The following is a 20082-nucleotide window of genomic DNA, read 5'->3' on the forward strand; positions in this document are numbered from 1 at the left end:
TTTTAGCTAAATATTTTTAACTGCTTTTCCCTTAGCTTACCTTTAAGTAACATTAACTATTTTAACTGTTTTTTCTAAAAGCTTATTTTAAGATAATTATTTTAACTGTTTTATCTATTACTTGTAGCCTACCTAGTTGTGTATCTATTAGCTTACTTTTAGCTTAATAACTGTGTGTCTATAGGCTTACCCTTTTCTTAAGTATTTTAACTGTTTATCCATTAGCTTACTTTTTCTAACTACTTTAATGGTTTATCCACAACATCTTAGCTAACTGACTGTTCATCAATTAGCTAACTGTTAACTTAGGTAACTATTAACTGTGTATCCACGACTGACAGTGTTAGCTAACTAGCTGTTTATCTATTTGGCTTACTTTAGCTAACTATTTTAATCATTTATCCATTAGCTTAATGTTAGGTAACTATTTTAACGGTTAATCCATTACCTCACATTTTGCTGATTATTTTAATGGGTTCTTCATTATTTTGGCTAACCACAGTTTATTACTTTTAGCTACCTGTCATCTGTCTAGTCATTACGTTTTTTTTTAAAGATATTCTTTTGGGCTTATTGTGTGTATTATAGGACAGTTTGAGAAAGACTGGAAAGAGGGCAGACAGAAGGGGGATGATATGGAGCAAATGGCCACAGGTTGGAATCAAACCCGGACTGCTGCAAGGACGCTCTACCAGGTGAGCTCAAGGTCTCCCCTAGCCATCATTGGCAACAAAATAATTTCAAGTCAAGTGGGTAGGCTAACCCATGAGCCTACGTTCAGCTAGCCATTTCAAATCCATTATTTATTTTAACTGGTTATCCATAACTATTTCAACTTCTGTTTGCTTTTTAACTGGTTTCACACATCCAGTTGTAAACCGACTCAGGTTGTGAATGTAAATGTATTAAAGCTCATTACACTTATTTGTAAAATTAGGAATTGTTTATTTTTGTCATTAACATAAAATATATGGCTATATAACAGCAATGTTTTAGTTGAATTAGCTGAGTTAAGTTGAATACTTCACCCACAAAATGATCATCAATTACTTGCTGTTATCAAATTTAATCTATCAAAAATTTTTATGTTTTTGGAATCTTCGTTCATTGTGGAGGCACGCAGGAAAAACATTATGTTTTCACAAATTCAGCACAACACAGGTTGACTAACTGATATACAGATTATCATTTTGTGGCTGATGTATTCCTTTAATTAATAGTACCCCTCATTGGGAATCACTGATCTAATCCACCAAGGCAGTGCTATCTAACAGTAAGATATCAAACTGTGTTAAAGGTCAAAGTCACTGGTCACAGACACTGGGATCAGACCCAGCTGTTACCCAAAAATCCCTATTTCCAACAACAGAAAATAATTTTCAAAGAACACAGTCGACTCCTCTTAAAACAATACGAGAGCAGAGGCTGCCAACAGGGGATTCATTACAGCCCACCATCGTTCCTCCGCCTCATTCCATCCTTTAACCCTAGGAGATGGTGTTGTCATACTGCTGGACACAGGCCCGGGGTGTGAGTGAGTTTAACTAAACAAAAACACTCCCACCCTGGGATGAGGACTCATGCCCTAGTCAGACCTCCATAAAAACAGCTCTGGTCTGTGTTAACGTGCATGTTTCCAACACATGATAAAACTGGGAGAAAACTGGAGCATCTGGTTATCTCTTCCTAGTTGGGATTTTATAAACTAAACAGAGGAATGTCAATGAAATGAGGAGGAGCTGGGCTGCTGTAAACACAGTCTGACACTAGGTGGTAATCTTGTTTTGCAAATGGGTTTAACTGTGGTTTCCATAGGAACCTGTGCATGGGGGGGTTGTTTCTTATTTCTGAAAGAGCTTGTTTCCACAGATATGGTGACAGACGGCTGATGATGGTGCTAGGCAAGTCAAATTCTTCCTGTTACTACTAGAAATAGTAGAACGTACATTTACTCGAGCACTATCTTAGGACAAATCTGGGGTACTTTTTTTAAGTGTTTCCTTTTATGCTACTTTGTACTTCTACATTTCAGAGGGTAATATACTACTTTTACTTGACTGACAGCTGTAGTTATTTTTCAAATTAAGATTTTAAATAAAAAGCATTTGATAAGCTTATAAAAATAAAATGCAATGTTGAAGATTAAACCAGTGGTTTTCAACCTCTTTAGCTTGTGACCCCTTGTCAGTTTCAGATGTCTATGTATTTTTACGCTGTGGCCCAACTACACTTTGACCAGCTACAAGAGAAACATGCACATTGTTGTAGTATTAACAATCTAATAATGCCATATATGAAAATATAGCAGATAGACAGTTTTCTGCACGAGTACTTTTACTTAAGTAAGAGTTTGAATGCAGGGCTTGTCATTTTTACATTGTTGTATTCGTACTTTTACTACCACCAACCACCAAATATACATTCAGTGTTGCAAGTGACTGTGGTGCACTTTTGTCATGGGATTGTCCTTCAGAATAGAGGATAGAGGCATGGCATGTTTCCTGGACTGGGGAACCACTTTAAGGGGGCGTGAAGAGCGGGCAGCCACTGCTTTCTGTAGGGACTGCGGGGCCAGTCCGCCTAATTCCTTAGATTAAAAGCAGCAGTCGAGTGGCTGTAGGTTCCAGAGGCAGCATGAAGACAATCTAAACAGCATCATGATTAGAAACGTACCGAGCATGTGGCTTTCATTAGCTGCAGGCTGAACCCACAGCACAGCGCTGAGGAGCAGGTCTCAGCGTCAATACTGTGCCTGCCAATCAAACGCACAGCCATAAATGTGACATGTTAGACTGATGAGCTTTCCACAGCACTAATAACGACAGGTTGGTGGTTGAATGAGCAAACTGACATGTCAGTACATAAACAGTTTCCCTTTTATTAAAAGGCCAAAGCACCGATCAGTAGCAGCAGTAACACTACCTGAGGTCCGTACATTCAGTACACTTAATAAACAATATAAACAGGTTTAAAAGAAAAAATCCCAAACAACAAAGTGGTAAATAAACTGTGTTATATGTGTAAACAACAATTAATGAAAACAAGTGATTGTGCATGTACAACTGAAAAAATTCTATAAACAAAATATCAAAAAACGGTAAACGTGACAAATTTACGGCTCAGACTTAGTCAAAAGCATTTTAAAATGCTAGAAGACTGGTATACATAAGGTGCATGATCATCCACATACAACAATACAAGGGCTTTAAGAAAATAAAAATAAAAATAAAGTACATACAATGAACTTAAAGATAATGGGCAACTTACTTCACACTTTTTTGTGGCATTCTGACACAATAAATCTTTTGTGCCAGGTATACTAAAAAAGTAAAGATTTGCCCTGGTTATTGTCTGAAAGTCATCTCGTAAAAAGACATAAAAATAAAAAAATCAGCGGGTAGAATATTTAAAGTCCTCACTTCATTTAGCTCGTATGTGCTGAGTTTGAGCTATGTTTGTAAGAAAGTACAAAAACACATACGAGTCTAGTGTTGAGAACAACTTTGCCATAAATACTTTGCCTGAGGTGATGCTGATTATCATCTCTCTTCCCTTTTTTTTAATCCAGTTTTTATTTAGTTTCTTTGGCACGCTTTCCCCTTTCGTTGCTGTTGTGCTTAATTTGGGAAAGGGGTTAGAAGGCACGAGCCCATGTGTAAGCAATGGTAGAGAGGCTGAGGATTCCCATAATGAGACCAAAGATGACCAGAAGCACAGCCTAGAGAAACAAAGAGCAGAGACAACACAGTTAGCACCATAACTTAAAGGAAATGGTCATAATCCCCCCCAAAATTTAGATATACATCAGTGTGTAGTTACCCCAATGGAGTTGAAGGATCTGAGGGGTCCTCTGTTGATCTTGAGGTAGAAAATGCCGGGGAAAACAAACATCAGGCAGGTGGAGGTTGTGGATCCTGGTGAAAGAAACAGGAAAGTCACTTAAATTGCACAGACAGCCCGCAGCACATCTCTGAGAACAGCAGCTTCATAAACTGTTCAAGCAGGACTGCACCATTAATTATGTACGAGCAGATACTGTGATTTTAGCCACCACGATCAATAATTGCAAAATATTGACATCTTGGCTGAGAGCTTGGCTGCGTCTAATGTCTGCTGTACAGAATAATGTCAAAGGTCACAGTTAAGCAGAAACTATTGCTCTACTAAAATATAATAATATCTAGCAATACAGAATTTTCCCATATATAATAAGCATCACATACCCACTACTCCAAACACATGACTGATATCAGGCACAAAGATGGCCAGCAGCAGCACCGCACTCAGGATGATTACTGTTGAAGTGATGTGGACCAGCCAGGTGAAGGGTCGGCCTCCAAACAGCAGCAGGGTCGCAGCCTTACGGGCCTGGAGCACACACACAAACAAAGCTCAGTCTAACCAAACATATTCATAGAAGATGTGCAGTGTTAATCAGTCTGACCAAATGTCAGATAAGTGAAGAGGGAAACTGGAGTGGTGTTTGGACTAGAATGAAGAACTTGTTGGTGGTAGTTAAAAGTAAATCTATTTCTAATTGCATAACAGGATCTGAGCTAAGGTACAGACATACATTTAATATGAAATTCAGCATTATAAATACATGTAAATAAAAAAGTTACAAAAGAAAAACAAATCTAGCTCTGCTAAAATAATCAATCAAAAATGTTTTTAAGTTATAAACTGAATAGCCATTAAAAAGTAGTGATATAAACATACAAAGCAAGGACTCGATAAACAAAATAAAACTTAATTTTACATCAGAAGTTCTGTCACACAAGTGCAACAACTTCAAGCATTTCTTGTTTTTAAGTAATCTCATAGACTTGAGTAAATATTCCAAAATAAGGAATGAGCATAGTACTATTCAGAGTTTTTTGTTTTGTTTTGTTTTTTAATTTTTGGTTTCAATTCAGTTAGTTTCAGTCAGTTTTTAGTGTGGGTTGGCTATTATCACTTTAGTTTTTAGTGTTTAAAATGTTAAAAAAAAAAATTTCATTAGTTTCAGTATAAGTTTTAGACATCTATTATTGTTATCATTATTTAAAATTATTTAGTTATTTAATCAATTAATTACATGACATATCAATACTGGAGTTCCAAATCATAAAGAAGGAAAAAGACCAGGAAAATAAATAAATAAATAACAATCAAGACAGATTTTTTTAAAAAGGGGTCTAAAAGTATGAGTTCATGGGATATAATTTAACTGATAACTGATACATCCAAGTCAGAGGATACATTTTACCACCATAGGACATGACGAGGGGTGCCATACATACACACATCTTTTATTATAATACATGGGGTATTTGTGAGGGGCAAGAATTAAGAAGTTCTCATTCCATACACATCCCAGGTTCAATCAATATCATACATCTCCTCATGCTTACTGTGTCGACAAATTTGACCACATTGACAAAGACTAAAACTAAAGGCATTTCCTGTATTTTTTTATTTTAGTTAGTTTTTTAAGTACATAATAAACATTTCAATTAGTTTTAGGTTTTGTTTTTTTTAGTCTAGTTTCTATTTTTATTTCAAGAAACGAAAATGTTTTGGTTTTTTTTACATCTAGTTTCAGTCTTGTTTTAGTTAACTTTACTAACCACTATAGTCTTTGATACCTGTGTTAAAAGAATATTAGGGTGTCAGTGTACTCACAGGGAAGAGGATGAGGGGTACAGTCAGCAACACGGAGAACAGGATGGCCAGTCGAACCACCGTCACCATGATGTCATGAGGCATAATCTTGTCGTAGCCAAGCAGCAGCTCAGAGTCCACGTGAGCTGTGGGCAGGAGACAAGGATAGAGTGAGGGGACAGTGCATACAGATATGACAGGGCTTGGAAAAGTAACTACAGGCATTAGTTACAGGTAAGTGTGTCACTGCAGGTTTACCGTAGAAGGTGAGGTACCCAAACAGCGCAGAAACGAGGTAAACCAGGAAGCTGAGGCTAATACTGACATTTGTAATGTTCTGCATCTTGGACTTTGAAGGTCTGAAAGACACAAGGACACATTCACTTAGTGTCATGTTTACTTGGCAGGTGGACAGTAGATTCAGTGACTTAAACTGAGCAGTCACGTGAAGGTGAGAGGCTGCAGTACTCACTGGTCCAGTTCACAGTAGATTGGCAGGATAGCCGTGTGGCACAGGAAGGAGAAGGCCATGGTGGGGATGGCGTAGCCACTCTGCAACACACATCAGAGCACAGCCGTCATTAACAAGCTATCAGCTTACAGTTGTACACAGGAGTGAGGGGTTAGGTGGGACGAGGTGTGATTTGTGTCATGCTTAATTATCATCTGGGGAGCAGAGTGTGACGATGCAAAGTTCAGGAACTTTCCCGAGTAAATGGATGGAAATATATATCACTAAATACTGTGTAAGTTGAGAGTTTATAGAATCTTCTTGCAAAACATTGTGTTAAAACCACAGACTGTATACAAGAAGTGGATGAAGCCGGTGGAAGTGCTTTCAACCTGCAGTCTTTCTAATTGCCAGCAAGGGGCGACTTCACTGGTTGCGAACAAGTGGCAACTACAGGGGCTGAAAAAAGAGCCAAAAACTGCAGTTCTCTGAATGGCCACTTGAGGCTGACTCCAAGAGTGAGTCAGTCCCCATTGACCCTCATGTTAAAAATGCCCAAATTTAAGTGGGAAATAAACATGTTTACAGTCTGGTTAAAAAAATAGTTTTGATCTCTAAAGCTAATTTCCCTCTTCATGACAACTGTACGGGGTTACATCTTTACATAAATCACCATTAACTTTTTTTATTTAGACTTAAAGTTAAGCATAAGTAAGGTTGGGGCCACTTTGAGTGACAGGCTGTCTGCAGATGGAGCCCTCAGATCCACCCCTCGCTCCTCCACAGCACCAGCCTCCTGCCCAAATATGGTCACGTCTGGCTCCAAAAATCAAGATGGTGACAGCCAAAATGCCGAACTCAAAGCTTCAAAATGGGAGTCCACAAACCAATGGACTACATCCATTTTGTTTTTTACAGTCTTTGGTTGCAGAGGAAGTCCAATTCTATAGAAGTCAATGAGAAAATAACCCTACGTTTCACGTGATTTATTACCTCAGGAAACATTTTCCTAATGAATTTATTTTCTCAATCGCAAGTTTCAAGTCGTCTTTAATACAGCATGATGTTCATTTTGTAAACTATGCTCCCATTTAGAGTAAAACAGACGATAAAGCAGGGTATGATTGACAGGTCGCTGCCACAGCAACCTGTCAATCAGAATAGAGGAGAGCAATGCCAACGTCTCATACAAATATGTTCACATCTGGCTTCAAAAAACCAATGTCGAACCAGGGCCGAACTCAAGGCGTCAAAACATTAGTCCATGAACCAATGTGTGATGTAACAGTGGCTTCGTCCACTTCTTTAATACAGTCTATGGTTTTAACATCTGGACCAAACATGTGCTTTGTGTAATTCTGAATGTACATATGCCCTTTAAGTGTAACATAAATATGAGTGGCAGCTGCACGGTGCACCCGCGATCCTTACACATACAGCCCAAACTTAGTGAGAAGTTGTTCTGTCTGCTGGTGACAAGTCACACAGTTTTCCTGCCACCTCACGGGTCCTGCATGTGCAGCTTAGAGGAAAAAGGCTGGTTTCATACACGTACCTTACTGGTGATGATAAAGAGTTTGGGTGTGCATTCTGCGTCAGAGGAATTTGATAGCTGGAGAAACAAGGAGAGAAGAGGGTGCGTGTTATTTCTGAGAGGAGATGACTTCTGCAGTGCTGCTGAGAATGGAGGAAACATGAAGCTAGATTCCACAGCCTGGCTTTGGAGCTAAAGGGAAAATAACCGTGCCAGGTCTGAAGCTGTACTGCGGTCTGTATAATTCCAAAAGGCCAGAGGTCATTTCCAGACTGATGCAAGGTCACCTGAACTTCCTTCCCCTAAGGACTGGCATCGTTCACCATACACAGCTCTCTGCAGCCTTCTCTGGTCCTCATCAGCCAAAGCCGACATAATCATTGAACTCAGTCTCCTGGGTTTTCCTCATACGCCTGTGGCCATGACCGTCTGATCCAGACTACCTACCTCAGACCTGCGGTATCTTATTTTTGGGTGCCTGTGTGCACGTGGACTAGAACAGAAGGAAACTGGGGTTGCTGTTACCTGGACGGCAGCTGAGATTGTCATATTTTGAGGCAGTGGGCAGGGGATGGACCACTTCTTGATCACAACCTGGAAAGGAGACAACACAACATGTCAACAACAGGAAAGCTGAGAAAACTAAAACCATCTTGTGGTTGTATGCCTCCACCAACCAGTCGAGTTACAGTTCACACCCATGTCTGTCCAGACTTATATAGAGCGATGACAGCAGACAATTCTTCAAATATGGATGTTGCTGTAAAGAAGCTACGAATTCTAAAACATGGATGCTTCACACACACATCTTCAACCCAGCAGCATAGAAAATCTATACAGTCAGTTCATGGTGGACACCCAAGATTAGAGTCACCAATTTACTATCGGACCGAATGTCTTCCCTTCTGTTATGATGTTGAATAATTTGATTTAATTTGATTTCAGAAAGAAATGTCAAATTTGTCTTGCATCTCAGGACGTCAGGTGTTTCACATAAATACAAAACAACAAAACTATACTACAAACACCACAAATCACATCAGACATTACGAAAAGTAGATGCAGTTGAGTGGATAAACTGAGGCTACTTAGAAGCCATACTCTGATTTAATACAGTTAGTTCCTCAGTCTGTTTATTTGAGCCTGTGGGACTCTAAATCTTCTGTGTGATAGCCAAAGCTGATATTAATAATGGCCAGGAAAATGTTTTTGCAGAACAATATGATGTCATAGTGAAGTTGACCTTTGACCTTTTGGATATAAAATGTTATCACTTCACTTCTATTAGACGTGTGGGAAATTTTGTCATAATTAATGTCTGAATTCTGGAGTTTTGTGAAGTCACAGTGACATTTGACCCCCAAAATCTAATTAGTTCAGTGTGCTTTTGAGCCAAAGTTTGAGATAACATGTTCATAAAATAGGACAGACTGATGTACAGACAACTTGAAAACATGATGCCGTCAGCCACAGTTGTCGCCAGCATGGAGGCATAAACAAATATGTTTTTGAAGATGTATATTTCAACTTACCACAATTGCGAAGTACAGCATGAAGCAAAAGGCAATGCTACTGGTGTAGCCCAGGAAGCCTGTAAAGGTGAGAGACATACTGGGTGAGACACAACGATTCAAACCACTCAGGGCAGCAAATCAAGATACCACTTGATCTACGTACTTACCAATTTTAGGCAACATTGCCAGGGGTAGAACAACACATAGTGTGGCAAGGATCAGAAGCAACCTGCCGTCTTCATACCAGGTATATCTGGAAAACAAGTGGACATGAATAATTAACGTGTGAAGCTGAATCAAGCCACAGTTCCCATCATCATCTCCCTGGTCTTAGCGATGACACGGTGACAGAGACGAATCTTCGGAGCCGTAAAAGGGACCAACTCTGGAAATTTGTCTCCATTTCGTGCTCAAATACAGAGCGACAGATTCATCATGTGGTATGAATTAAGGGCTTTAGTTCTTGCAAACCATAACAATTATGTAATTCACATGCAAACGTTGTGTTGCTCCGTCAGATGAGACCACATTTCACTTGCCGGGTTTTCGGAGAGGGGGAATAATATTTTCCTTTGCTGAGGGATAGCCTTGGCGGTTTATTCGGGATTGGAGAGCTCGTGGAGGAGAAGGAGGAGGAAGGGGGGCAGTGTTCGAGGTGACACATGTGGAAGGCATGCCGGCTCTGCTGGGGTCGGGGTCGGGTGGGAAGGGTGCTGCTGTATGTTGGACCGCAGCGTGGGGTCATGAGGGACTGGCTCCACTACTCTTTATGGGGCTCCCACAGTCAGCAGCACCTGCTCTGACCACATCAACACCCACTGACCCCTGTTTGGCAGTTTCACAGCTGTGGCGTTACCATAGGCGCTGATGGATTTGTCTCTGTGTCTACGCTGTTTTCTGCCCTGTAACTGGATGTCAGGGAGACCTCCGCTCTGACCCTGACGCTCTCCTGTCCAATCACTTCTACTCCAACCTAAGTTTAGCTGAAGCACTCGACCGCAGCTTAGCTAACCCCCTTCTCCACTTTTACAGAACGTTATGCACACACAGGGATGTATAAAAATCTCCACCACCACTAGGATCCACTCTCAGGAGGCTGGAGGCTTACTGTAAAGGCGCAGGATACCTAGAAGACCCATGAAATGTGGAACATTTCACGCTCTAACAAGATGCAGGATAGCTCTCAGTTAAGGTTGGAGTATGACTGCCAATGAGTCAATCTCCACATAGTGTTGAAGATCAGCATAAATCTGACTAACGCAGCACAAACCCACAGCTGTCCGCATCGTTGGCCTGAGCTGAGACTTGATGGGAGAAACCTAAACAGGACACACAGTCCATTAGCAAAGACAAAGACTAAAAGACTGAGCACAACTGTGTTTTCGCTCTGCTGCGTTATGATAAATGAGCCAGAAAAAAGAAACGCGTTTTAATATAAAACAAGTCGGTTATTTGGGCTTTGATGGAATCAAGTGTGTGTCTGTTAACATCCCAAAGCCACTCATTAACAGAAATGTTTTGTTTCCCTCAGCAGCGAGCTGTAATTAGAATGGCAAAACTGATATCCCCTTGTATCAGTCTGATTCCGGGGAACATGTGCGAGAGATTTGGGGGTGAAAGGAGAGCACTAATACAAAGCAGCTGTGTGTGGAAGATTCAGATGTTGACGGATTGGGCTGAGAGCAGCTACAACGCTCACTTAAACCAGTGTGGCCAATAATAAAGTGATAGAAGTTACATTCTTGGCCTGGGACGTCTCTGTGAGGCTCGTCCACGTAGGCCAATGAAAGACACGGGCTGCTCATGATGGGTGATGTATGGCTCTACGTCGTAAATACATTTCCTCTGGGCATGCTTCAGGCTACAGAGCACCAGTTTCCCTCCAGTCACTCACAGACAAAGTGTTAGTGTACTGTGGTTTAGTGAGAGATCTTCTCCCACCGCATTATTCATACGTTTCTCATTGCCCGGCTAAGTTTTTGTAGCTTTGTGGTGCACGAGTGTCAAATTTGACTTATTTGAAGGCCAAAGGTATAATCTACAACATCATGGGAACAGGAATGACTCATTCGTTATCTTAGTGCAGCTAATCTAAAAGAATGGCTCGGTTTTAGCCGCAGCTGTGACAGATTTTGAACCGAATTTCCTTATTGGCGAGGAAGGGAGCTGATGTACCCACCCTTCGCTGTGTGAGCTCACGAAGCTGTTGATGGCTGCAGGAAGCTCTGACTTCAGGATGAACAAATAGGATGACATGGCTGAGGGAAGAGAGGAAAAAAAGATTCAGAGAATGTCTGTTTTTAAAATAAAATAAACAATCATGCCAAACGACTAAATCACAAACACAGCAGATGACTCTATGTGGCCGCAAGCACTTCTAAATTGCTGTGCGAGGATGGTGTGTGTTTTCCAGCACAGGGAAATGAAGGCAGGGTGGAGGGGGGGAACCACGGCTCTGAGTTAATGCAGATGGGTGGGGCAAGCAGCTCAAGGGGATCACCAGCAAAGCCCTCGATGCAGAGGAGCAGACATTATGCAGATCTTCCAACTGCTGGAGACCAGGAGTAGCAGCCAGGATGGAGAAAGTGTGAGGCGGGGGAGGAAGGCTAACAATAATGATCTCTGACGCTAATCCAGGTATTTCTCCCACTGCTCCACCTCACGAGGAAACAGGATATTATCAGCCCCCGCCGGGCTCCAACATCCTTCCAACGGACAGCCAATCAGAGAGGGGATCGGGGTCACTTCCTGAGGGTCATAGCAGCCCCGAAAACACCAGGAGGAGAATGGGGAAAAGGGAGATGGAGACGAGGTGGAGAGGACGTTTCTGGCCGATTGTGTGGTCAGTCATAAAGGGAGATAATGTTAAGGGATTTAAATTTGTGAAGCCAGGCAGAGCAGGAGTTAGCTGGGGCGTCTTTGCCCCGGGGGCAGGTCTTACACTCGCCGTTAAATAAGCCTAGACCATAATCCCTCAGATCCTGTATTTGTTTATGAAAGAAAATTCCTCCAATAACCCTCGAGCCCACACAGACGCAAGGACACTCACTCCCTGAATAACTAATGCCATTATAAGCATACTACGATCTGTCAATAAGGTTATTCTGAGGCAGTGGTTGATTTAGTGTCTTTAGCCAAAAAGTTTCCCTGCAATTTAAACGCACCACAAAAACAAAAGAATGATTTCAACCACACAAGCCCATAAAGACACACTGACAAGGATCACACAACAGGCATGGTGCAATGGTTTAGTTTCATGCAGTTGGTTACTGTAAGCACATCAACACTTCCATGGAGATTCCTGGTGCGTCCAATACTTACATCTCTAAACAAAAAAAGGCCCTTGAGTGAAGAAAAAGGATTGTTATTGGCCAAGTGGCAGGGAAACATATTTTAATAATAAGCATGAATTCAAGGAATATTGATGTAAACCGTCTGTGTGTGGTCAGCGGACAGTGGGAGAGAGTGTTCAACATAAGACAGAGCCACTTTCATTTCATTAAGAGTGAGGGGACAGGCAGGCTGTGAGAGCCCTGGGCTGGGCAGTAATTAAGGTCAATTGGCCCATCAGCCTTTGGCAGTACAGATGAATGTTTACCCAGAGTGAGGCTAATTGCACTCTTATAAAAGGGGCCCGGGGTGGAGAGTGATGCATGCTGGAGTGCTGGCTCTCACACTCTCACACGTTACTGCCCCATGCTGGGAAAACCACAAACATACCAGAGGGCACGGCAGTAATCCACTCAGCCGTGTCACTAATGACTGCAGAGGAGCGATCACCTCCGCTCTCCGCTGTCTGAGAAGCACAGTTTGTGGCCGAGGCAGCAGAGATGGCAGTAGCAGAGAGAAAGAGATGTGAAGGGGGTGGGGTGGATGAAGGGAGGGGTCCCATTAGGTTACTCAACACTGGGTGGGTTTACCATCAGTGATCGATATGGCGAAAAGTCAGGTTTCAAGCCCAGGGGAGCGGGCTGAGAGGACAGCGGCTGCAGGGTCAAAGGCTATCAGGGAATCCAGATAATAGCCTCACAGGAAGGAGGGAGTGAACCTGAGCACAGGCGCTCCTGATCACCAGTAGGAGGCACTATCTGCCTCCAAAACATACTGGCCATAGTCTGACCCTGCAGCCCCTCTTCAACACTCCGCTTCTAAAGAAACCACAAAATCGGTTTATGACCAACATGTCAAAGAAATGTGTGTAACTGTGCAGTGCAATGGGAGATGACTTACCACCAATGTTTTGGACAAGAATAGAAATTCCAACCAGAACCTAAAAAGAAATTTGAAAAGGCTGTTAGAGCGAAGAGGTTTCTGGTAATGCTGAAAATGTAAGTGAGTAAATTCCCTTTTTTTCTGACAGGGCAAACTCACACTAATCCAAAACACAACACTTACTTTTCCTGGTTTTTGCAAGGCTTTCTCTCCGACCTCTTCGTATGAATTGATACCTAAGACAGTCAAGTGAAAAACATCAGACCCAATTAAAAGAGTGCTCCACAGAGTCTGGATGAACAGTTTAAAACAAAATTGATGCAGCAAAACCAGACACACTGTCTGTTTGTCCAGGTATTCTTCTCAACTGTTGAAACCCGGTGCCTACATTACCCATAATGCAACTCGACTGCAGACAGTTAAGTCATAGATTCAGGTATGTTGCACTAATGGTGGTGACTACAGTCTTGAGCTGTTCGACTCAATCAGAGACAAGGAGCAGGCTAAAACGGTCTGCTTAGCTCACTGCTTCCTAACTCCACGCTAAGGCTGCAACTAGTAATCTGCCAATTATTTGCACAATTAATCATTTAGTCTATAAAATGTTTTAAAAAATAATGAAAAATGCTCATCACAACTTCCCAGAGCCAAAAGTGACAGCTTCAAATTGCTTCTCCTGTCCAACCAGCAGTCCAAAACCCAAAGACTATCATACATTTACTACATCATACATCACTTACGATCATAGATGAAAAAGAAAAGCCACAAATTCTCACATATAAGGTAGAACAGCAAATGTTTGCTTGAAAAATGACTGGAAACTATAAATCGATTATCAAAATAGTTAGTAATTAACTTTCTTTTGATTGAGTAATTGTTTACTCGACAAATCAATGCAGCTCTACTCCACACCCCCAGATTATTTTTCACTTTCAAACTTGTAGTATTCAGACTAGGGCTGCACAATATGTTGTTGAGCGATAAACACATCATGAAAGACTGCGGTGTTGCATTCAGGGATTTTTTGAGTTAGTTGAGAGAGGGTATCGGTAAAAAAGTGCACTTCAAAATGTAACTATCATCCTTTTTCTTTTAAAAAATTGTGCCTTTTGTGTTCAGTTCAACGTTCAATTGTCCAATAAAAAATGTCCTTTTTTGTCATTTAAAAATCCACAAGCAATTTGCTGTATTTAAGCAGTATGCTGAGCAGCAGAAAGGCAGAACTGAGTACACTTAAAATCTGTTTATTTTTATGAATTCTATTTTTTTGTCACAAGTAATATTGTTATTGCAATATTCAACAATGTTACTGCATATTTTCCTCCTATCGTGCATCCCTACAGACCCAAGTAAAGGGTTTTTAAAAGGTAATTTATCAGAATCTCTCTCTGGAGCCACATAAGGATTTACAAGGTCTATGTCCAAATTACTTTACTAGGTATCTTCAGTATGTTCATGACTCTCATAGCCTGAATACACGGGCTAGTGTGTCTAATCTGAGACAACCCAATATAAATAGTGAGGCAGGGAGAAGTGCATTCCTCTACACGGGGGGAGGAGGGAAATGAAATCCCAAATATTCTCCAAATAGTTTTAAAAAACAGCTGAAAATGTACGCTGAGTACGTTGGTACAGTGAAACTTCTCATCACTTTTCTTTATGGACTTGCTTTTTATTTTGTTGTTTTGTTGCTTTAATTGCCACTGGCAACTTGCATTTTTTGTCTCCTTGTGTAACCTCATCTTAACTTTACCTTAATTTTGTCTTAAATATGATCAGTAGGCTTTCCATTGCTATACTGCCTTCTCAGTATCCTGTTTCTGCTTTTGCTTTGTCTCTCAGAGCACTCCTTTTTTAAAAAGGTGCTACATAAATAAGTTACGATCCATTCCAGGACAAGTTTTGACTGATTATCATTCATGTTTTTGTATTGTAAGTGTATTACTGGAAAAATGGGACAAGAGCATCATATATACATGTAATTTCCTTTTCCTGTCGGCCTTCTTCTTGTCTTGTCTTCAAGACCTTAATGGAAGTAAGTCATGTGACTGTATTAAACACATTTGTGTACTGCGGGGGTCTTCAGCGTTTGTCAGCTCACAGAGAGACAGAGCAGATGATACTGTGGAAAATGAGTATTGAAACTGTTTCAAATATTCAGAGTAGACATGTTTTGATATATTTATATTTTTGACAACACTATCTAACTCAAATATGAAAACATTTTGATGCCAAACCCGGAATACTTAGATTCATATATCAAACAGAAACTCTTTGAGCTCACAGAATCAATGACTAGTGTTTAATGGCCCAACCCCAAAAACTATCACAGTCAGTGATGATCAATACATGTCTTGATTGGGATGTAGCTTCCACTGAAGACACCAGGATTATGTTTTCTGTAATGCTGTCGAGAATTTAGAAATTTTCAACAATCTCAGGCGAAGTTTACCTTCTACAAGTACAGAAAAATTACTTAGTGAGCTTTTTAAGGCTGGTTCTGGTGTTCTTCAGGCTCAAAATGGAACTGTTTTTAGGCAAAACAATTAAGGTAAATCTAAATGAAAGAGAGGAACTGAGTATACAGAGTTTGGAAACTCCCGTTGGAGCCACAGACAGAACACATTATGTAACTGTTTTATAGGCTGCTGATCATGATGAGCGAACTGAATATCTGTGTAAAATCAATTTAAAACTACAAATGATATGTGGCATCTGCATAAAAATTAAATATAAATATAGATTATATCCTCTGTGGAAATGAATCACTGAAATACCATGGTGACAGAGACACAAAGCAGAAAAGAAACTAAGAAGTTTTCGGAAAAAAGCATGTGATGTCAGTCATAAGCAGCATTTTGACAAGTCAGGCAGCGCCTGATACATTTAATGAATGAAAGGAAGTTGCACTTGAGATAACTGTCTGTATATTTTTGGGTCTTCTCTTGCTTGCGCTTGCCTGTAACTACTAAGTCAGCAGCAGTTGTAGCATGGTGAGGTGTGTTAGCCTGTCAGTTGTGTCTGAGGTGGGCGGTGTGTCAGAGTCTCTTAACTGAAAAGTTACAAAATTGTGGCTCACAGGAACATCCATACACTTGGAATAATACTTGCATACTGATTCATGGGTAATACTTTGCCTATCATTTATGTTGTGTACTGTAAATTAAATGGTGTTTTTATGAATGGGGTTGTGGACCTCCTGTTGAAGACCCAGGGTGCCTGGTATTTTAAATTATCAAATCAATCAAGCAGTCAATCAAATCAATACACTTTAACGTTTAAATCTATTTGGAGTTTCCTCTCAATGATGACCAAACATCAGGACAGGATGTTCCCACCTTCAGTTTGATAAAAAGCAACCCCCTGTTATCTCTTCTTATCTCATCTCATGGCTTCTTTGATTATTTTGAACAGTATTTACATGTCACCTGATTCACTTAGGAAGGAAATAAAGACACAGAGAGATAGCATCATATCAGCTACTTCCCTGAATACTAATCTAATCATGACAAACTCACAGGGAGCTGATTGTCTACAGTTAGATTGTGTCTCCATTGTTCTTGTCTCACCTGTTTGGTCACATAGCTTCAGAAGGAGATGTATAGAGAACGCAGCCAGGCCGGCCACTAACACTAACAGGATACTAGAGAGAGAGACAGAGTAGGAAATTAGTGCACATGTAGTTAAATTTCTGTAGGATACTTAAACAGCACTGTGGTAAAAAAGGTTTTATGAGAGCGTTCTTACCAAAACCCAGCTATTCCAGTGTTGGCCATAGAATAAGCTAGACCGAGTATACCGCTTCCCATGATGGCATTCATCAGGTTAAACACAGAGGAGGCGAACGATGCTCCTTTAGATCTGCTCTGCACTGGTCCCTGCACACACAGCACAGAAACAACATGTGGATAAATGACTTAAAACGAGTGTGAGGACATAAGAAGCAGAAGCAACCTGATTATATTTGTTAGAGCTGTAGCAGAATTGCTCCTGACAGTATTAAGAACAACTGGCCGGCCCTGATGATGGATGTCATGAAACAACACTGCAGTGGCATGTAGGATCAGGGAATGGAAATGGGAATGGATGGGGTGGGATTTGAGCTGCTGGCGGTGGGACAGCTGCCTGAGCTCAGGATAAGGGGAGCTGCCCAAACTGCTTGACCTCTCTAATAGGGGATATCCTGGAGAGAACGAGTGGCAACTCTGGTGTCAGTGTCACAACAAGCTTGGATTGACCTGCGGGCTGCTGAGTCAGATTCACCCTGGGTTACAGTACGGAAAGACAGGAAGTAAACTATGACACCAGGTGGAAACAGGAAGGGGCAATATGACGATATCTTGATATGAGACTAGATATCATTTTAGATTTTGGATATTGTAATATCATAAGTGTTGTCTATTCCTGGTTTTAAAGGCTGAAATACAGTAAAGTGATGTAATTTTCTGAACTTACCAGACTGTCCTATCTGGCTCTATAATTTGCCTTTGCACACTTAGTCATTATATCCAAATTACTGATCATTATTTATCAGAAATCTCATTTTGCAAATATTTTGTAAAAGCCCCAAAACTCAACCCTACAACCCTTCTCCATATCGCCCAGCCCTGGATGGAAATACAGACTGGTTGCCATTTAAAATTATAATGTATCAAATTCATTTACATGGATTTGAAGACACTATAAATGTGACTTTTAAAATAAATATGTACTATTCTATTATAGTATAGTAATGTATTCATAAAGATGTTTCATCACCAGCTCATTCCTGTTTGGGGTCACAGTGGTGTAAACATGTCCCTATCACTGCTTATCTCACCTGCTTCCTGTTTTTTTTAATGTCTTTTGCTTGGCATCAGATTGGTGATAGGATTAATCTAGATGACATGCTTTATATAATGCTTTATAGTAATGAGTAATTAAGTTGACTTAACATGACAATGTGCCATCAAATTAAGCACAAGGGCGTTTCCATTCTCACCATTTCCTTTTTGAGCTGGTGTGAATGACGCTGATTGATCAGTGTGGGCCTCCACCTACACACTATCAGATAACTCATTATCACTGATGAGCCCTGCAGAACCTCTACATCTGCGTCTGTGCTTCTTCTTCAGAATATGTAATGTTAAGGATATTCAAGAGAAAAGCCACCCCAAAAAAATGTAAAATGCACATCCTATACTTAAAAACAGCCCCATATTGCTTTGAAAATCTGAACCATTTATTCTTTTTTTTCAACATTAGAGAAACACGCAACATGCCAGTATCTTTCACAGTGACATGCTAAATGTACTGGACTGTTGGTACACACTGAAAGCTACCATGGAGACTTCACTGTACTGGAATTTCTAACCTCAATACAACACCATGAAAATTATCAGTATTCAATACCCTTTTTTATACCGTGGGCAGAAATTTACACTGAGGGTATACAGGTTGAATTAGTGGCAGAGATGAGGAGAATGACTGTAGTAAACAGTGACAATAAGAGAGAGCAAGAAAACACAGCTGGAAAATGAGTATTGAAACTTTTTCAAATATTCAGAGTTGACATGTATCAATAAATTTATATTTGTGACAACACTATCTAACTACTAACTCAAATATGCAAGCATTTCGATGCCAAACCCGGAAGACTTTGAGTCATATATGAAACAAAAACTCTTTGCGCTCACAGAATCAGTCACTAGTGTTTAATGGGCCAACTCCAAAAATTACCACAGTCAGTGATGATCAAAATATGTCTTGATTGGGATGTGGCGTCACTAAGGACACCAGGGTTATGATTTATGTAATGCTGTTGAGAATTTAGACATTTTCAACAACCTGGGGAGAAGTTTAAATTCTACAAGTACAGAAAAATTAAAAAGGCTTTTCAAAGCTGGTTCTGGTGTTCTTCGGGCTCAAAATGAAACTGTTTTTAGGCAAAACAATTAAGCTAAATGTAAATGTAACAGAGGAACTGAGTAAATAGACTTTGGAAAGTACCTTCAGAGCTGCAGAAAATATTATGTAACTGTTTTATAGGCTGCTGATCATGATGAGCAAACTGAATATCTGTGTAAAATCAATTTAAAACTACAAATGATATGTGGCATCTGCATGAAAATGAAATAGAAATACAGATTATATCCTCTGTGGAAACGAATCACTGAAATACCATGGTGACAGAGACAGAAAGCAGAAAGGAAACTAAGAAGTTTTCAGAAAAAAGCACGTGATGTCAGTCATAAGCAGCATTTTGACAAGTCAGCCAACTTAGTTCACAGATAGTTAAACTGTGTAATAAAAGTTTCTGCTGCTTATTCCTGATGTTCAAACATAAAGATTGAAGCGCTGTTTCTTATCTGTTAAAGACACGGTGCTGTTTAATACTTACATTTGCTAATAAAGGTGTAGTTTCGTTTTCCTCGACGTCCCGGGCGACGCATTCCCTGTATAAATCTGCGGTTGCATTTCTATTGATGCTCATTTTCTCCTCTACAAAACTCACGACACAAACTACAGGAAACAATCTCTCTGTCTCGTGCCAAAACGTCTGCTGCTCCGGTTACCGTGACGACGTAAAGAGCTGTGTTACCATCCTCTGATAAATCACTTTTATACTCTCCTCTTATCAACGCTTACAGCTGATAGCTGTTGTTGTTTATCACCCACATCATGTGACTCTGTTCCGGCGCACTTAAATGCATCAGGAGAGAGACCGCCCAATCAGAGAGCGGCTCTCC

At 40.5% G+C, this 20082-nt stretch overlaps 1 protein-coding gene across 1 annotated transcript; it reads right to left on the reverse strand.

Moving 5' to 3' along the window:
* Positions 1-2154: 2154 nt before the first annotated feature.
* On the reverse strand, positions 2155-20018 carry slc38a6 (solute carrier family 38 member 6). Its single transcript, XM_050062577.1, has 16 exons — positions 19734-20018; positions 17102-17232; positions 16924-16997; positions 13538-13590; positions 13373-13412; positions 11322-11400; positions 9310-9395; positions 9161-9219; positions 8154-8222; positions 7650-7706; positions 6116-6195; positions 5902-6002; positions 5665-5789; positions 4224-4368; positions 3820-3914; positions 2155-3718 (listed from the first exon to the last, which is right to left on the reverse strand). The coding sequence occupies exons 1-16, from the start codon at positions 19824-19826 to the stop codon at positions 3635-3637; spliced, it is 1371 nt and encodes a 456-aa protein (XP_049918534.1). The 5' UTR covers positions 19827-20018; the 3' UTR covers positions 2155-3634.
* Between the last annotated feature and the right edge of the window lie 64 nt (positions 20019-20082).

Source organism: Epinephelus moara, chromosome 14 (assembly GCF_006386435.1).
Source record: "Epinephelus moara isolate mb chromosome 14, YSFRI_EMoa_1.0, whole genome shotgun sequence".
Lineage (NCBI taxonomy): Eukaryota > Metazoa > Chordata > Actinopteri > Perciformes > Serranidae > Epinephelus > Epinephelus moara.

What these genes read in the sequence shown, in the direction of transcription:
- slc38a6 (XM_050062577.1), bottom strand. Translation starts at nt 19,826, where the DNA reads ATGAGCATCAATAGAAATGCAACCGCAGATTTATACAGGGAATGCGTC. An exon ending in GAAGCTATGTGACCAAACAG is followed by an intron (nt 13,591 to 16,923) that starts GTGAGACAAGAA and finishes TGACTGTCTTAG; the next exon opens with GTATCAATTCATACGAAGAG. An exon ending in CAATCTCAGCTGCCGTCCAG is followed by an intron (nt 7,707 to 8,153) that starts GTAACAGCAACC and finishes TTGTTTCTCCAG; the next exon opens with CTATCAAATTCCTCTGACGC.